The sequence below is a fragment of the Leptodactylus fuscus genome, chromosome 8, assembly GCF_031893055.1.
Source record: "Leptodactylus fuscus isolate aLepFus1 chromosome 8, aLepFus1.hap2, whole genome shotgun sequence".
Classification (NCBI taxonomy): Eukaryota; Metazoa; Chordata; class Amphibia; order Anura; family Leptodactylidae; genus Leptodactylus; species Leptodactylus fuscus.
The window spans coordinates 2,487,278-2,505,466 of NC_134272.1; the positions used below are offsets into that span (position 1 = coordinate 2,487,278).

At 43.4% G+C, this 18,189-nt stretch overlaps 1 protein-coding gene across 1 annotated transcript in view; it reads left to right on the plus strand.

Moving 5' to 3' along the window:
- The first annotated feature begins 1,813 nt into the window (after positions 1–1,813).
- The window catches only part of DNAH3 (dynein axonemal heavy chain 3), a 195,244-nt gene continuing 178,868 nt past the window's right edge, over positions 1,814–18,189 (plus strand). The window contains exons 1-4 of the mRNA XM_075284877.1: positions 1,814–1,874; positions 2,010–2,060; positions 7,561–7,688; positions 15,988–16,210. Of these exons, the coding sequence (XP_075140978.1) occupies positions 1,814–1,874; positions 2,010–2,060; positions 7,561–7,688; positions 15,988–16,210 (463 nt within the window). The remainder of the gene's footprint in view (positions 1,875–2,009; positions 2,061–7,560; positions 7,689–15,987; positions 16,211–18,189) is intronic.

The window sequence follows — 18,189 nt, forward strand, 5'->3', positions numbered from 1 at the left end:
GTGATTCTATTGCTTTCTGTTCATAACAAGCTAGAAAAGTTTTTTAAGAAGTCATTCTTCCGCTTTGGCTCCTGTCCTGGTCACTGTGTCGGTCCCCTGAGGGTCTCTGCCCCCCTGGTCCTTCTTAATACATAAGAACAGACCACCCAGCTAATATGGTGGTCTCTCCCTAATATGGTGGTCTAATATGGTGGTCTAATATGGTGGTCTCTCCCTAAGGAGTGACAATATCCCCCGCACCCAGCTAATAGTGACTGTAATGGTGGCTTTTCCATTATTTCACAAGGGACCTGGAGCCGTAATCCCGACCACTGCAGGCAGCTGGACTGGGCCAATAGGTCAGGTTTCTTTTTATCTGTATCATGACCATATGTGATGGGAACGTATGTAGATACATAGAGATACCCGTGCAATAAGGCCGGGGACAGGACTGAACAATGAGACAGTGACATTGATGGCGTCTCCTCATACAATAGGTGGTGATGAATTTGGACAAATGCTAGGCCTATATTCTTTAGCGTTTCTTGTGTGTAGGTGTCACGGGTTTATCTGTAGGTGACATGTCATTGCTCAGAGCCGCCGGCCATGGGATTGTCATTGAATGTGTCCTGTATTGTCTTTCTGCCATCAGACAATGAATCTTCTCCGTCCGTCTCTGTAATTGCAATCTACCATTGTCTTAGCAGAGCCGCACAATTCCCACAACAGACATTCCCATTAAGAAATTGCTGAAAACAAATACATTGATTTATAAGGAGAATTCATTCCCTGCCTGGAGTCTTTATTAAACGTATATCTCAAGTAAATGTTAATGTTCTTCTGAGTAAACCGAGCAAGTGGTAAGACGAGATCCTGGAGATTTATCTACTTGTACTGTTGTGGGGATACCAAAGCTGCCCCCAAGACCTGCGCCCCTGCCGTCCCCCTCCCCCTTCATGCAATTTAGCCACTTCAGGACCAGCCACGGTTTTGAGGGCCATAACATTTTTTTTTTTCCATTTGTTTTATTGAGATCATTTTCGTGTCTTTTTCGGTGATAAATGCGGCTTCTTTTTATGTTGTTTCATTTTTGCTTCTTTATTTCAATGTCTGAGAAGATGTAAAGAAAGAAGGAGGGAGAATCTGTTTTTTCCTTATGGTATTTTTCGGTTATTGTGTGGCTGAGGGCAGGGCCAGAACCTGTGACGGGGTGCGGTAGGTCCCATCTTTGGGGGTATTTTTACTTCATATTTATTGTGGTTTTCTTTTTGTGCACATGGGAGCCACATCCACAGGGAACCAAGATGGCGCCTCTGACTCTTCTAGGTCAGGGAGACGACACGACCATCTTGGATCTCTGTTGACGTGTGATTACCTCGGGTACAGAGGAGGCGTCACTGTGGGGGCTACGGTTATCCCTGTAGGGGGGTGACATCTTGTCCTGACATTGGCGAGTCTGTTACGTCACATAGAAGCTGAGCTCAAGATTTCTTTCACATTTCTTATAAACTCACTTTGTTTTTTCGTCCTAGGCCATGATATATTGTTGAGGTTTTGTGAATCCGTATATATATATATACTTTGATAAGCTTTTGACGTGTCCATTGGATTGACTAAAACTTGGTGAATACATGAAAGGGAGGCGAATCTAAATAACGGCTCTCAGAGAGCGGCGACTTGCCAATATCTCCGGAGTGAGAGGAGAAATAAATTTCCTCAGGTCTGATAACGCCGCCGTCTATCCCGTTACCCCCTCTGATATATACCGTACATGTAATTTGTCTCTGTTGTATGATACGCATACAGGGAAGATTGATTATATACTTCAGACACAATGCCGCACTTGTTGGCCGCCTGCACACTGCGCATTTCCCAACAGTCCTGTCTGTCCATATGTGAGAGCCATTTCCTCCATTACGGTTTTATATTTCTCACCTATTTTCGCTTTGTTTTGGCGGAGTGTTCTTGTATATCCTAAGTTTCTCTTCAGCTTGAGGTCTTGGACTGCGGCCATTACATTTCCTTGTAAGCTATTTGTCTCAATGAAGATGCCGCCGTATCGGTGAAGGCTGAGGAGCCAGGTATGTTCCTCCAGGAATTGTATGTAACTAAGGGATTGTTCACACAACCTCGCAAAACAGACTCTTGTAACAAAGTCTATCGCACATCCGCTGTAACAACACATTAAATCCGCCGTGTCTATTCACATGTCCGTTTATTTGATGATCAATTTTTCACAGCCTTCAACAAAATGGTTTTTGGGTGCAGTAGGTGCTGGGGAGGGGGAGGGGGTGTTTTTGGTGTCTGTCTGCCCCTTCCCTGAGCTTGAGGACTGAGTTTTTTTCCCCCACTTGGAGTTCAGTCTGGCTGACTATAGGGGATCTGCAGTGCTCCTATTAACCCCTTCCCGAGGGAACAGGAGCACTGCAGACCCCCTATATTCAGTAGACACAGGGAGACCTCATGACCTTTTTTTCCCCACTATTTTATGGGAGATTCTATACATTACTATTGTGGCTAGTCGTAGGCACTCCCCTCCAAAAAAAAAAAAAAAAAAAATTAAGTACGAAAACTGTGCTTAAAATTTTGGCTATACTCGAGTATATACGGTAAATAGTTTCCTGTGAACAGGCCCATAAGTCATGGGTTCTATATGGTCACATGACGGGAATTTCAAAAACCGCCGTCGTATTGCCATCATTCACTGCCGTTCAGTTGCACGTGTGCACAACTATTGTGGTTGCCAAGTAATGGTCTTGTCAATGAGGTCACGGTGAGGCGAGAGCTGGGGCATAGAACCCGGGAGGGGTTATCCTAGAGATGAGTTTGGGTCTTCAGAGATGGGGCTTGCATCGGTCAGATATTTATAACATATCCTGTGTACATGCCATAGATGTCTTTAATGGGACACCCCTTTAATGCAGACCAGTCAGGTGATTTACACTGGCCTGTCTGAGCTCAGGATATGATACAGGGAGAGGAGCTGAGCACTGTGATATATGGGGTAATATAGAGGATCCTGGCCGGACTCCTAGTAGAGAGTCCTGATGACTCCGCCCACCTCCAGTGATTGACAGCCGGTTGTGGACACGCCCATACAGGAAAAACTGCCAACCATTCAGTGTGGGATTGCTACTCCGAAATCCAAACCATATAAATGTCCAGTATATATCACTAATGTATATATGACTAGTTCAGCTTCTCTTCCTTGATCATATTCGGCTTTCCAATAGGGCTGTAGAAGACTGGAGTCATTGGGGTTAGGGGTTCGCCTACTCCGCAGCCCTGGTCATTGGAGATTGTATCATGGAATCAGATCTCCAGCCCTATAAAGATCTTAATACACTGAGATCAGAGTCTTCATTAGGTTTCCCAAGGAACAGTCCAATGTAAGGTGAATGCAGTCAGTCAGGGTACCCCAGAAAATGCCTCCGGCCCCCATGAAGCCATAATGTTATAGTTACCAGAGTCTACCCTAAAAGACTAAGCGAGAATCCCCTACAGAAGAGACGGGTCTCCCATTACTCCTATTGATCTCTATGTACTGCCGGCTGTGCGGGACAAGAGCCTGGACGTGGCCATCATCCATTTACCGTATATATCTCATGGTCGTCCATTGTCTCTTTGTTTAGCTATTCTGAACCTCGTTGTATTCTTCTGATATATTCCATGTGCAAGTGGATGATTGGGGGTGATTTAGTGAATGTTCATGTCCCAAATGGTTCACCAAGATCTTCTCTGCACTATATGACAAGTACAGAAGAGTCGATGGAGAATCTCCAGATAGTTCAGATCTTTGTATGATGTTCTTGTAGATCTTTCATCTTTGTTCTAACAAGTGTCAGATATCTTAGATCCCTTTTTTAATTGTCAGTTCTTGAAGGTCGAGGCCGTCTAGTCCTGGTGTAGCTGACAGTACAAGTCTGAGACTCGTCTAGTTCCTGGAGCTCCACCGTTCAGTCTGTTCTGCAATAATATATTAAACTCACTTTTTTGCTGCTGTTTTTTCTACTATCAGAATCAAAACTGTGAAGTCTATCAAATTTCTTTAGACGTTCCAGAAGATCAGACGTTTTCTGCGTCTTTCTTTTGACAATCTGTGCCTGGCTATAAGGCTGGTTTCACATTGGATTTTGCACTACATACGGTATACATAGGGAGGATTTACAGCGGTATACTTGTGACTGATGCCGCTGCATAGGCTTCCATGTTACCCCTTAATCATTAGTCATTTTTTGGCATTTTTGGTTGAATGGCCAGAACTTTTTTTATTTGTTGAGCTACAAAAAAAATTTCCTTCACTTTTTAATTTTTTTTTACTTTTTTACTTTTTTATTTTTTATTTACTTGCTTATTTATTTTATTAAACTGTAATTTTTATTATAAGATTTTTAAACAATATAATAAAGTAACAAAATGGGCCCTGAAATATGAGGCAAACCCAAAAATAAGAGTGTAATGTAGGAAAGATATCAGGACAAGGACACGGGGGAGGAGACCAAACCTCATGTAAGACAATAGGTATCCTAATGGGACCAAACTGCATGGAAGGCCTCCGCCTTGTGACTAAGGGAGGCGCTCATTTACTTATTACATGATACAGGGGAAATTTAATCAGTTAAATTTTTACATGGACTTTTTTTTTTTCTTCTTTATGCAGAAAAAGCACAAAAAAAACCCAAACAACTTTTTTTAAATAGATTTTTATTTGTTTAAAGTTCCACGTTAGGCCTCCACAGCACAACCATAGTGTTATATCTGCAGTACAGATCCATTCATCTCTATGGACCATATACATAAGTGCAATGTTTGCAGCCGTGTGTCTGTATTTAAAGGGATCCTATCTTTTAAAAACAATTTTTTCTCCCTAACATGTCGGAATAGCCTTAAGAAAGGCTATTCGTCTCCTACCTTTCCTTTTCTTCTCCGCGCCACCGTTTGCCTACAATCTTGTCCTCAATGAGGATGTCCCCAATGCTGCCAGAGAGCTCTCCAGCGCCGCCTCCATCTTCTTCTGCAACGAGGTCTTCACTGCGTCTTCTTACTTCTAGGCCTCAGGCCTAGGTTAAGCCGACTGCGCATGCCCACGGCCTCAAGAAAAATGGCTGCTTCCACAGTACTGTAAGAGGCCATTTTCTCGTGGCCGGCGGGCATGCGCAGTCAGCTTTGCCCAAGCCCTAGAAGGAAGAAGACGCTGCCGAAGAAGACGCGGTGAAGACCTTGTTGCAAAAGAAGATGGTGGCAGCGCTGGAGAGCTCTCTGGCAGCATTGGGGACACCCCCAGTGCTGTTTGAGCATTGGGGCCCGCCCCCAGTACTGCGAGAGAGCTCATTTGCATACCGAGAAAAACCGGGATTGCAGGCGAACAGCGGCGCGGAGAAGAAAAGGAAAGGTAGGAGACGAATAGCCTTTCTTAAGGCTATTCCGATATGTTAGGGAGAAAAAAATTGTGTTTAAAAGATAGGATCCCTTTAAGGATTATTTTATTTTATCTTAGCTTGGCCTCACTTGGTGAACAGCAGTCACAAACCACTGTGGAGATGCATTGTGTGATTTGTTTCTGCAGTGTTTTTCCCAGAAGCTCCGCAGGGTTTTCCTCTGCGGACTCTGCCTGTGCTATACCTATACATAACGCCCCTGTGTTTCCGTAGGTAGAAGTGACTTACTGAGAGTTTTGAAAACACGACTTTTCCGTTGCAGATTTTTTTTCTGCAATGGGTGGATGAGATTAGCGAGACTTCCATCCACTCTGCAGGTAATGTAAAACGTCACATGTTCGCAACGTGGGGTCCCGGCCTTAATGCAGACCTGTCACTGAAATCACACAGCCCTGTATCAGCTCAGGATGGCAGACAGGGAGAGGATTTTATTTTGTTATGTGTTAATAACTTATCCATATACATGTGGTATCGCTGTATACAGGTAATACATATGGTCAATGAGAAGGGAACACCAGACAAACAAAACCCCAAAGTGAATAGTCCAGTCATAGACCACATCCTAAATCTCCCCAGCACTTTATAAAGAATATTACGCGGTGTCATCAAAAAGTACAAGCGGACCCACAAAAATAAGTCCCCATATGACTGTGTGAATGGAAGAATCCAAGGCAGGAAGAAAAAGACGACACAAAAAATAAAGACGACATATTGGAATAATCCGTTCTTGTTTTTTTACCTAGGACATGTAATATATTAGTGAGGACTCGGATATTTGGGACTATATAATAAGATTACAGGAGATTTGGAAAATAATCTATCCTGAGACCATAAAGCCGTCCTTAATATTGAAGCCATATATAAGATACAGACGGACACTCCTTGTGCCTTTTACTTATTACTTTCATTATGTTTTTGCAGGTTATAAAGTTGTAGAATTGTAGAAACAAATCTTATTTTATTTAGTTTCATGTTCAGTGATGATTTTATTATCTGTAATAATTCCTAAAAACTTGTGAATATTGTCCTAAAAACTAAAATCCTGGTCCACACAATAACTCCGAGGCCGCACCACTATCTTAGGGCAATGTATGACTCACATCTTACCTTCACCCCCTTATATTCAATGACATCGGTGACTCAAGAATATCTCCAGAGTCTTATTAGAGTGCATCTCCCTGATTCCTTCTCATCTTCGTCATTGGGACTTCTTACTATTCCGTCTTCCCCTCTTGACTCTCCCCTCTCCGGTCTGTCCTGAGATATACAGCAAAAACTGTCCAACAGAGACCCCGGACCCTCCACCCTGCACTGGCCCCACCATCATGGCCTGATATGTAAACCCCTGCACCTCCCGACATCTCCTCCCTTATGTCGTCCTCCCTTCTTGTCCTCTACTTTCTGCCAATGACCTAAGGCGTGTGTATCTACGAGTCCATGAGAATATAGCACATACAGTACATGGATCCTATCCGTGTACCATTCATGGGAATAGCTATAGGAGGTGCAGAGGGCCCTGCAACTTGACGGGGCCCAACGATCCCTCTGTCCTATAAGATAAACCACTATTCTAAATGGTACAAGGTAGTTAGGGACACTTACAGATTTTGCATTGGTGTCCAAGAGCTTCCAGTTGCGCCTCTGATCCCGTTCCTCTCACAGACAGTATTGTTGTCCAGACCTGAATCCCATCGAGAATCTGTGGAAGGAGCTGATGCTGCTGCTCACAAACGTCTCCATCCAACCTCACTGAGCGCCAGCTGTTCTGCAAGGAGGAATGGGCGAGATTGTCAGTCTCTCCATGTGCAAAACTGATAGAGACAAACCCCGAGCGGCAACAGGGGGCGCTACAAACTATTAACGCAAGGGGCACAATCATTTTGCACGCTCAATTTTTCAGTTTTTTCTTTGTTAAAAAAGTTTAAAATCTCCAATAAATTTCGTTCCACTTCACAATCGTCTCCCACTTGTTGATTCTTCCCCCCAAAATTAAAATGTGATATCTTTATGTTTGAAGCCTGAAATGTGGCAATAGGTTGAAAATTACAAAGGGGGCGAATACTTTCGCAAGGCGCTGCATGTGATTTATACTTTGTACCCCCAGGTAATAACATTTTTGTACCTTTTTTCTGTCCCTCTGTAGTAATTGTAGTAACTTTTTTGTTTCAGTCCAGGGTGGACTCTGAGCACAACATGAGCCATTCCAGGGGATTGCCCGGATTACCTCCTTTACCTGCAGCACTGACCAGAGAACCTTCAGAGTTGTATCAGGTAAGGAAGACGCATGAAACGACTCAAGAACTCCAAATCGTATCTGGAGGATATCGTATCAGGCTGATAATATCAGTGTCTGTCGTGATCGGCCGCTCTTAGCTCATCGTCACCCAGTTTGCACAGACTTGCTGCTTATTGTTATTTTATTTTTTAACCTCTAACCTGCCCCCCTGATAGGGTTAATGTTGATGGGGGATCATTCACACAAACAATCCCATCACTGATATCAGGCGGTCCGAAATCTAGTTTGTATGTTTGGCCTTAGTCACCTGGGGATGAAGTGTAGAGTGATAGTCAGACAAACGTCTCTCCCCTATTAATAAAGCCGACATATAACGCCACAATCACTTACCAGATCTCCTGTGTCCGGGGCTTTTTGTCGCCTCCACCGCCCCGATGAACTAGTTTTGATTAATCTCCCAAGACAAACTCATCACTGCGGAATTGACTGGTCCGGCTCTGCTACATCATCAGATACATTGCAGGCAGATTCTGGCATTCTCTCATTTCCACAAAAACCTGCAAGTTTTAATCAAAGACCTCCATTGCCGTAAAGAGGCGAACGCAAGGCAGCTCTCCTGGAAATGAGTTAAGATCCTGCACTAAATTATTCATTGAGGCCGAGGAGATGATTGTTCCCCTAGTAAAGGAGAGGGAGAAGATATTGTTCCCCAGCACAACAGCACTTAGCATGGCGGCTGATGTGTATCATTAATGCATTACAGGAGCCGCTGCCAGAGACGGGACTTAATAGGCTCTGCCATCACCGAACGTCCCAGGCAGCGGCCTAGAAATGTGAGGACAGGACTGGCAGATAATCCCATAGGAGGTGCCAATAAACAGGTCTAGATAATCTGTGGGAATATGGAGACCTCCATGGACATGACTTTATTTACAAAGTTGTTTATTGCGCTGACCTTCACTTTATTAAAAGAACATTAAATGTAGAAAATACATCTAGAAATATCCCTGAGAATAAAGCGGAGCCTAAGAAATCTAAACGGTTAAAGTTACAGACAAGGTTTGGTTTTCTGACTGCATTTGTGTCATTAAAGGGATCATTAACTGATGATGGATCCGGGGGTTACAGCCTGGCTCTGATCTCTGGGTCACATGATTGGAACCAGTCCCCATCCACTACATCATCCTGCCTGTCATCCTCCCCCGTTCTCACAGGTATACCTGTGCTATGGGGGCTTGCTGACTAAAGTAAAGCCCCCAATCATGTCACCGAGGGGTCGGAACCAGACTGGAAACCCTGGGACCATCATCCAGTATCCACCGAATCAAATAGCGTAATAAGATAAGATAAGATATTCCTTTAATAGTCCCACAATGGGGAAATTTCAGTGATACAGTTTCATAGATGGTACAGTAGTATATAACAGAGAGAAACACATAGAAGCTCATGGCAGATAGAGAAATCCTAGGAATCAGCAACTAAAAAGGAAAGAAACACAGACACACTGCAGGATCATTTAGTTCTCTGTGCGGATTGATGTTAATAATAATACAGCCCGACCGTGGTTGGAGGACATGAGGAGGGGGCACAGCATGTGGATATAACAAGCAGAAATTCCTGCTCACAGCTGATAGTTCGGTATCTTACATCAGCACTATTGTCCATTAACCACAAAAAATGCCCCAAATGTCCTCATCACAAGCCCTCCTCCTCCTCCTTTCTTCTTACCAGTGTGTTCTATTGCCCCAAAGAAGTCAGAAGCCATCCAGGTATACATGGTGCCGCTCTCTGGACAAGCTTCCATAAACACATGGGTAGGTGGGTGATGGTTCCCAGGCTGTAGCAGAGTCCCACGTGTCCACAGTAATAGAAAGAAATACCAGTCAGCTGTAGCATCCTCACACATCAGCAATAGACGCCAGAAATCATCTCCTTGAAGGAAGAAGTCCACACTTCCATGTAGGTTTTCCTCCATGCCGCATGGTGTCCATGCTGTCCTTGGGGGGATGGTAACAGGCACATGTGTGCACACAGGAAACCAGCTGAACCAGGTCTTGTCATTGTCCATGCTTTACAATAGGAACAAAAGGAACAAAATACTCCACAGGGTCTTCCATTCGAATTATAGTTGCTAATTCATAGTGCTAGATTGCTTGGTTACAGGATTCTTGAAGATACAGAGAAAAAGAGTGAGAAAGGAAAGATAAAGATAAAGGTTGCTCCAAGCTTGCAGCACTGTATCAGGCAGCCAAGCCCTCAGGGGGGTGGCGCCTAAAAAAAAAAAAAAAATCTTCTGTGAAATTCTGTGCTGAAATCCACTTTTATCCCATTTATTGCCAGCTGGTCGGGAAACTGGTCAACTTCTCTTCATTATACAGGAGCCTGTCCATACATGGTGAGAAATAGTGTACAGACTACTATAGTGTACAGACTGCTACGGTATATAGACTACTATAGTGTATAGATGGCTACGGTATACAGACTACTATAGTGTACATATTACTACAGTATATAGACTACTATAGTGTATAGATGGCTACGGTATACAGACTACTATAGTGTACAGACTGCTACGGTATATAGACTACTATAGTGTATAGATGGCTACGGTATACAGACTACTATAGTGTACATATTACTACAGTATATAGACTGCTATAGTGTATAGATGGCTACGGTATACAGACTACTATAGTGTACATATTACTACAGTATACAGACTACTATAGTGTATAGATGGGCTACGGTATACAGACTACTATAGTGTACATATTACTATAGTATATAGACTACTATAGTGTATAGATGGGCTACGGTATACAGACTACTATAGTGTACATATTACTATAGTATATAGACTACTATAGTGTATAGATGGGCTACGGTATACAGACTACTATAGTGTACATATTACTATAGTATATAGACTACTATAGTGTATAGATGGGCTACGGTATACAGACTACTATAGTGTACATATTACTACAGTATATAGACTACTATAGTGTATAGATGGCTACGGTATACAGACTACTATAGTGTACATATTACTACAGTATATAGACTACTATAGTGTATAGATGGCTACGGTATACAGACTACTATAGTGTACAGACTGCTACGGTATATAGACTACTATAGTGTATAGATGGCTACGGTATACAGACTACTATAGTGTACATATTACTACAGTATATAGTCTACTATAGTGTATAGATGGCTACGGTATACAGACTACTATAGTGTACATATTACTACAGTATATAGTCTACTATAGTGTATAGATGGCTACGGTATACAGACTACTATAGTGTACATATTACTACAGTATATAGACTACTATAGTGTATAGATGGCTACGGTATACAGACTACTATAGTGTACATATTACTACAGTATATAGACTACTATAGTGTATAGATGGCTACGGTATACAGACTACTATAGTGTACATATTACTACAGTATATAGTCTACTATAGTGTATAGATGGCTACGGTATACAGACTACTATAGTGTACATATTACTACAGTATATAGTCTACTATAGTGTATAGATGGCTACGGTATACAGACTACTATAGTGTACATATTACTACAGTATATAGACTACTATAGTGTATAGATGGCTACGGTATACAGACTACTATAGTGTATAGATGGCTACGGTATACAGACTACTATAGTGTACATATTACTACAGTATATAGACTGCTATAGTGTATAGATGGCTACGGTATACAGACTACTATAGTGTACATATTACTACAGTATATAGACTGCTATAGTGTATAGATGGCTACGGTATACAGACTACTATAGTGTATAGATGGCTACGGTATACAGACTACTATAGTGTACATATTACTACAGTATATAGACTACTATAGTGTATAGATGGCTACGGTATACAGACTACTATAGTGTACATATTACTACAGTATATAGACTACTATAGTGTATAGATGGCTACGGTATACAGACTACTATAGTGTACATATTACTACAGTATATAGACTACTATAGTGTATAGATGGCTACGGTATACAGACTACTATAGTGTACATATTACTACAGTATATAGTCTACTATAGTGTATAGATGGCTACGGTATACAGACTACTATAGTGTACATATTACTACAGTATATAGACTACTATAGTGTATAGATGGCTACGGTATACAGACTACTATAGTGTACATATTACTACAGTATATAGACTACTATAGTGTATAGATGGCTACGGTATACAGACTACTATAGTGTACATATTACTACAGTATATAGACTACTATAGTGTATAGATGGCTACGGTATACAGACTACTATAGTGTACATATTACTACAGTATATAGTCTACTATAGTGTATAGATGGCTACGGTATACAGACTACTATAGTGTACATATTACTACAGTATATAGTCTACTATAGTGTATAGATGGCTACGGTATACAGACTACTATAGTGTACATATTACTACAGTATATAGACTACTATAGTGTATAGATGGCTACGGTATACAGACTACTATAGTGTATAGATGGCTACGGTATACAGACTACTATAGTGTACATATTACTACAGTATATAGACTGCTATAGTGTATAGATGGCTACGGTATACAGACTACTATAGTGTACATATTACTACAGTATATAGACTGCTATAGTGTATAGATGGCTACGGTATACAGACTACTATAGTGTACATATTACTACAGTATATAGTCTACTATAGTGTATAGATGGCTACGGTATACAGACTACTATAGTGTACATATTACTACAGTATATAGTCTACTATAGTGTATAGATGGCTACGGTATACAGACTACTATAGTGTACATATTACTACAGTATATAGACTGCTATAGTGTATAGATGGCTACGGTATACAGACTACTATAGTGTACATATTACTACAGTATATAGACTGCTATAGTGTATAGATGGCTACGGTATACAGACTACTATAGTGTATAGATGGCTACGGTATACAGACTACTATAGTGTACATATTACTACAGTATATAGACTACTATAGTGTATAGATGGCTACGGTATACAGACTACTATAGTGTACATATTACTACAGTATATAGACTACTATAGTGTATAGATGGCTACGGTATACAGACTACTATAGTGTATAGATGGCTACGGTATACAGACTACTATAGTGTACATATTACTACAGTATATAGACTGCTATAGTGTATAGATGGCTACGGTATACAGACTACTATAGTGTACATATTACTACAGTATATAGACTGCTATAGTGTATAGATGGCTACGGTATACAGACTACTATAGTGTATAGATGGCTACGGTATACAGACTACTATAGTGTACATATTACTACAGTATATAGACTACTATAGTGTATAGATGGCTACGGTATACAGACTACTATAGTGTACATATTACTACAGTATATAGACTACTATAGTGTATAGATGGCTACGGTATACAGACTACTATAGTGTACATATTACTACAGTATATAGACTACTATAGTGTATAGATGGCTACGGTATACAGACTACTATAGTGTACATATTACTACAGTATATAGTCTACTATAGTGTATAGATGGCTACGGTATACAGACTACTATAGTGTACATATTACTACAGTATATAGACTACTATAGTGTATAGATGGCTACGGTATACAGACTACTATAGTGTACAAGTCCATGAAGACCCTTTTATGATGATCTACATTATACAATACAATAGGGAACTGCAAGGGGGAAGTAAATTTAGACTCTGATATTTCCCTGATTGCCTTTAGATTAGGATCCAGTCTCGTGATACTGATATGATGTTGTCTCCTCTGACTCCCACACACCAGAACAAGGAACCAGCGGAGTCTTTTTTTTCTGAACTTCAAAGAGCCGGTTCTTTCCTATATCTGAGCACTTTCCTGGATGTATCTTCAAATGCCGGATCCCGCACCTAGTCTGGGCTTGCTGCACATAGTCCGGGCTCGCTGCTCATAGTCCGGGCTCGTTGCTCATAGTCCGGGCTCGCTGCACATCGTCCGGGCTCGCTGCACATAGTCTGGGCTCGTTGCACATAGTCCGGGCTCGCTGCACATAGTCCGGGCTCGCTGCACATAGTCCGGGCTCGCTGCACATAGTCCGGGCTCGCTGCACATAGTCCGGGCTCACTGCACATAGTCCGGGCTCGTTGCTCATAGTCCGGGCTCGCTGCACATAGTCCGGGCTCGCTGCACATAGTCTGGGCTTGTTGCACATAGTCCGGGCTCGTTGCACATAGTCTGGGCTCGTTGCACATAGTCCGGGCTCGCTGCACATAGTCCGGGCTCGCTGCACATAGTCTGGGCTCATTGCACATAGTCCGGGCTCGTGGACATAGTCCGGGCTTGTTGCACATAGTCCGGGCTCGTTGCACATAGTCCGGGCTCGCTGCACATAGTCCGGGCTCACTACACATAGTCCGGGCTCGCTGCACATAGTCCGGGCTCGTTGCTCATAGTCCGGGCTCGCTGCACATAGTCCAGGCTCGCTGCACATAGTCTGGGCTTGTTGCACATAGTCCGGGCTCGTTGCACATAGTCTGGGCTCGCTGCACATAGTCCGGGCTCGTTGCACATAGTCCGGGCTCGCTGCACATAGTCTGGGCTCATTGCACATAGTCCGGGCTCGTGGACATAGTCCGGGCTTGTTGCACATCGTCCGGGCTCGCTGCACATCGTCCGGGCTCGCTGCTGTCTGATTCTTATTACTACTATTAATAAAATAAGGAGACGACTTGTTTGCAGTTAAATCTTTATCTGTAACACTCAGGTTGTAGATTGGGGTGATCTATAAAGAAGGAGCTGAAAGCAAATCCCCAAACTGATCTCCAGAGAATAATAAGAGTAATGTAGGAAATTTAATCAAAGCTAAAGTGTACGGCGTATTCTGCACGGATCAATAACTTCTTAGGCTACAAAGCGCGGTGCCTTGACTTCAGAATGTAATCCTTTGATCACTCTCTTCCTCCTCTTCCTCCTCTTCTTCCTCCTTAAGCATGTTTTGATGCCTGATAAAACAAATGATAGAAAATGGTTAAGGAGTCTTATTATGGCCGGTGATATGGCGTGGGAGTCACAATGCACGTAAATAGCCTGAGTTATTAGTCAGCTCACACATTAGCACCTCTTAAAGGGGTGTTCCAGAAACAATCATGTCTTATCTAACAAATGGGCCATTCGTGTGTGATGTGTGGGGTGCCAGGAGGAATATCACAAAAAGTCTTGAGCAGATATGTAAGCAATTACAGGCGGGGTCTCATTACATCAGGGGTCTGCTCACAAGAAGGTTTAAAAGGGTTCCCCCTGCTGTCCTATAAAAAGGCTTTCAGAGGCTTCTTTTGGGTACTGTACCTCCTGGTGAGAGATTGGCTGATGACTGCTTGGCATGCCTCTAAGATGCACCAAGACATTTTGCCCATTTCATAGACTTAGAGGCGCCGGCTACATCATTGGAAGGAGAACAGTAAGACTTACACATGAGAGCTGCTAAGCTCTGCCTTTAGTAACTAAGACTCTACTATATCTAGTAAGACAATGCTGTAGCAATATACAGGCAGAGGCAATAACTCCGGAACTACACAGCAGCCTCCTCCTCCTCTCCATAGACTTCTGTGCATGAGACTGAATAAGACATCAGTGCTATTAGAGATAAGAGTGTCGGTGAAGGTAAAGGGAAGAAACCTTATTCTTTACCAGGAGATATGCCAAGGTTTCTTCCATGACTTGTACTGTTCATTTATAGAAAGCTGTGTTTATCGTTAGAGTTCTGCTTTAAGTTCTGGATTATTGTCGTGTAAGAGATTGCAGTCTGGGCACACGGCCACCGCTGCTCTAGGAAAACTGAGCGTAACTAACCAGGGCTTGACCGAGGCAATAAGCGAGATCCTGTCTCAACGCAGTCACGTTTGTATCACGGATAAAGGTGCAATTACATGGACAGATTATTATTAGAATTACCCCGTGTTGGGGCATTTTCACTTGTAATTGATGGGCAATTGGATAACAGTATCTGCCCTGAAAATTGCAACAAAGTACAATGTAATGTAAGAGAATACAATAATGACGTCCCCCGATTGTACCCCAGAGCAGCGAGCACCCTTCTAGGTCAGCAGCGCTCGGTGCCGCCTTCCTTCTCCCCATCATCTCACATATCTTCTCTTTTACAATATTATCTAGAACTTTCTATTCTAGAACCAGTGATGAGACTTCTGTTATGCTCTTTGTTACTTGACAGCCATGAAATGCTCAATAAGATCCCCGTCATCTTCTGTTCTGTTCTTTTGTAGCTTGTTATCATGCACAGTATCTACCCGCCCCTGATGCAAAACAGATCATGGACCCTGGCTGCTCCCTTCAAAGAACAGCGCTATCATCGAAATCCCAGTAACTCCATAGCTAATAACTACTCACCAGGAGCAAGAGACCTGAAACTGGGCGAAATATTCAAGAAGATCCCATCTCCAAGACCTAGCACAGCGAAGACGTCTCCCCGACACAAAGTCAGCCCATGTATCCTTTGGTTCTACTTGTATGAGTCCTAGGTGTATGGATCCTGGGTCCTATGCGGATGAGTCCTATGTGTATGGATCCTGGGTCCTATGTGGATGAGCCCTATGTGTATGGATCCTGGGTCCTATGTGGATGAGCCCTATGTGTATGGATCCTGGGTCCTATGTGGATGAGCCCTATGTGTATGGATCCTGGGTCCTATGTGGATGAGCCCTATGTGTATGGATCCTGGGTCCTATGTGGATGAGTCCTGTGTGTATGGATCCTGGGTCCTATGTGGATGAGCCCTATGTGTATGGATCCTGGGTCCTATGCGGATGAGCCCTATGTGTATGGATCCTGGGTCCTATGTGGATGAGTCCTATGTGTATGGATCCTGGGTCCTATGCGGATGAGCCCTATGTGTATGGATCCTGGGTCCTATGTGGATGAGTCCTATGTGTATGGATCCTGGGTCCTATGCGGATGAGCCCTATGTGTATGGATCCTGGGTCCTATGTGGATGAGTCCTGTGTGTATGGATCCTGGGTCCTATGTGGATGAGCCCTATGTGTATGGATCCTGGGTCCTATGCGGATGAGCCCTATGTGTATGGATCCTGGGTCCTATGTGGATGAGCCCTATGTGTATGGATCCTGGGTCCTATGTGGATGAGCCCTATGTGTATGGATCCTGGGTCCTGTGTGGATGAGCCCTATGTGTATGGATCCTGGGTCCTATGTGGATGAGCCCTATGTGTATGGATCCTGGGTCCTATGTGGATGAGCCCTATGTGTATGGATCCTGGGTCCTATGTGGATGAGCCCTATGTGTATGGATCCTGGGTCCTATGTGGATGAGCCCTATGTGTATGGATCCTGGGTCCTATGTGGATGAGCCCTATGTGTATGGATCCTGGGTCCTATGTGGATGAGCCCTATGTGTATGGATCCTGGGTCCTATGTGGATGAGCCCTATGTGTATGGATCCTGGGTCCTATGTGTATGAGTCCTGTGTGTATGGATCCTGGGTCCTATGTGGATGAGTCCTGTGTGTATGGATCCTGTGTGTATGAGTCCTTGGTGTATGAGTCCTCGGTGTATGAGTCCTGGGTCCTATGTGGATGAGTCCTATGTGTATGGATCCTGGGTCCTATGTGTATGAGTCCTGTGTGTATGGATCCTGGGTCCTATGTGGATGAGTCCTATGTGTATGGATCCTGGGTCCTATGTGGATGAGCCCTATGTGTATGGATCCTGGGTCCTATGTGGATGAGCCCTATGTGTATGGATCCTGGGTCCTATGTGGATGAGCCCTATGTGTATGGATCCTGGGTCCTATGTGGATGAGCCCTATGTGTATGGATCCTGGGTCCTATGTGGATGAGCCCTATGTGTATGGATCCTGGGTCCTATGTGGATGAGCCCTATGTGTATGGATCCTGGGTCCTATGTGGATGAGCCCTATGTGTATGGATCCTGGGTCCTATGTGTATGAGTCCTGTGTGTATGGATCCTGGGTCCTATGTGGATGAGTCCTGTGTGTATGGATCCTGTGTGTATGAGTCCTTGGTGTATGAGTCCTCGGTGTATGAGTCCTGGGTCCTATGTGGATGAGTCCTATGTGTATGGATCCTGGGTCCTATGTGGATGAGCCCTATGTGTATGGATCCTGGGTCCTATGTGGATGAGCCCTATGTGTATGGATCCTGGGTCCTATGTGGATGAGTCCTATGTGTATGGATCCTGGGTCCTATGTGGATGAGTCCTGTGTGTATGGATCCTGGGTCCTATGTGGATGAGTCCTGTGTGTATGGATCCTGTGTGTATGAGTCCTTGGTGTATGAGTCCTCGGTGTATGAGTCCTGGGTCCTATGTGGATGAGTCCTATGTGTATGGATCCTGGGTCCTATGTGGATGAGCCCTATGTGTATGGATCCTGGGTCCTATGTGGATGAGCCCTATGTGTATGGATCCTGGGTCCTATGTGGATGAGTCCTG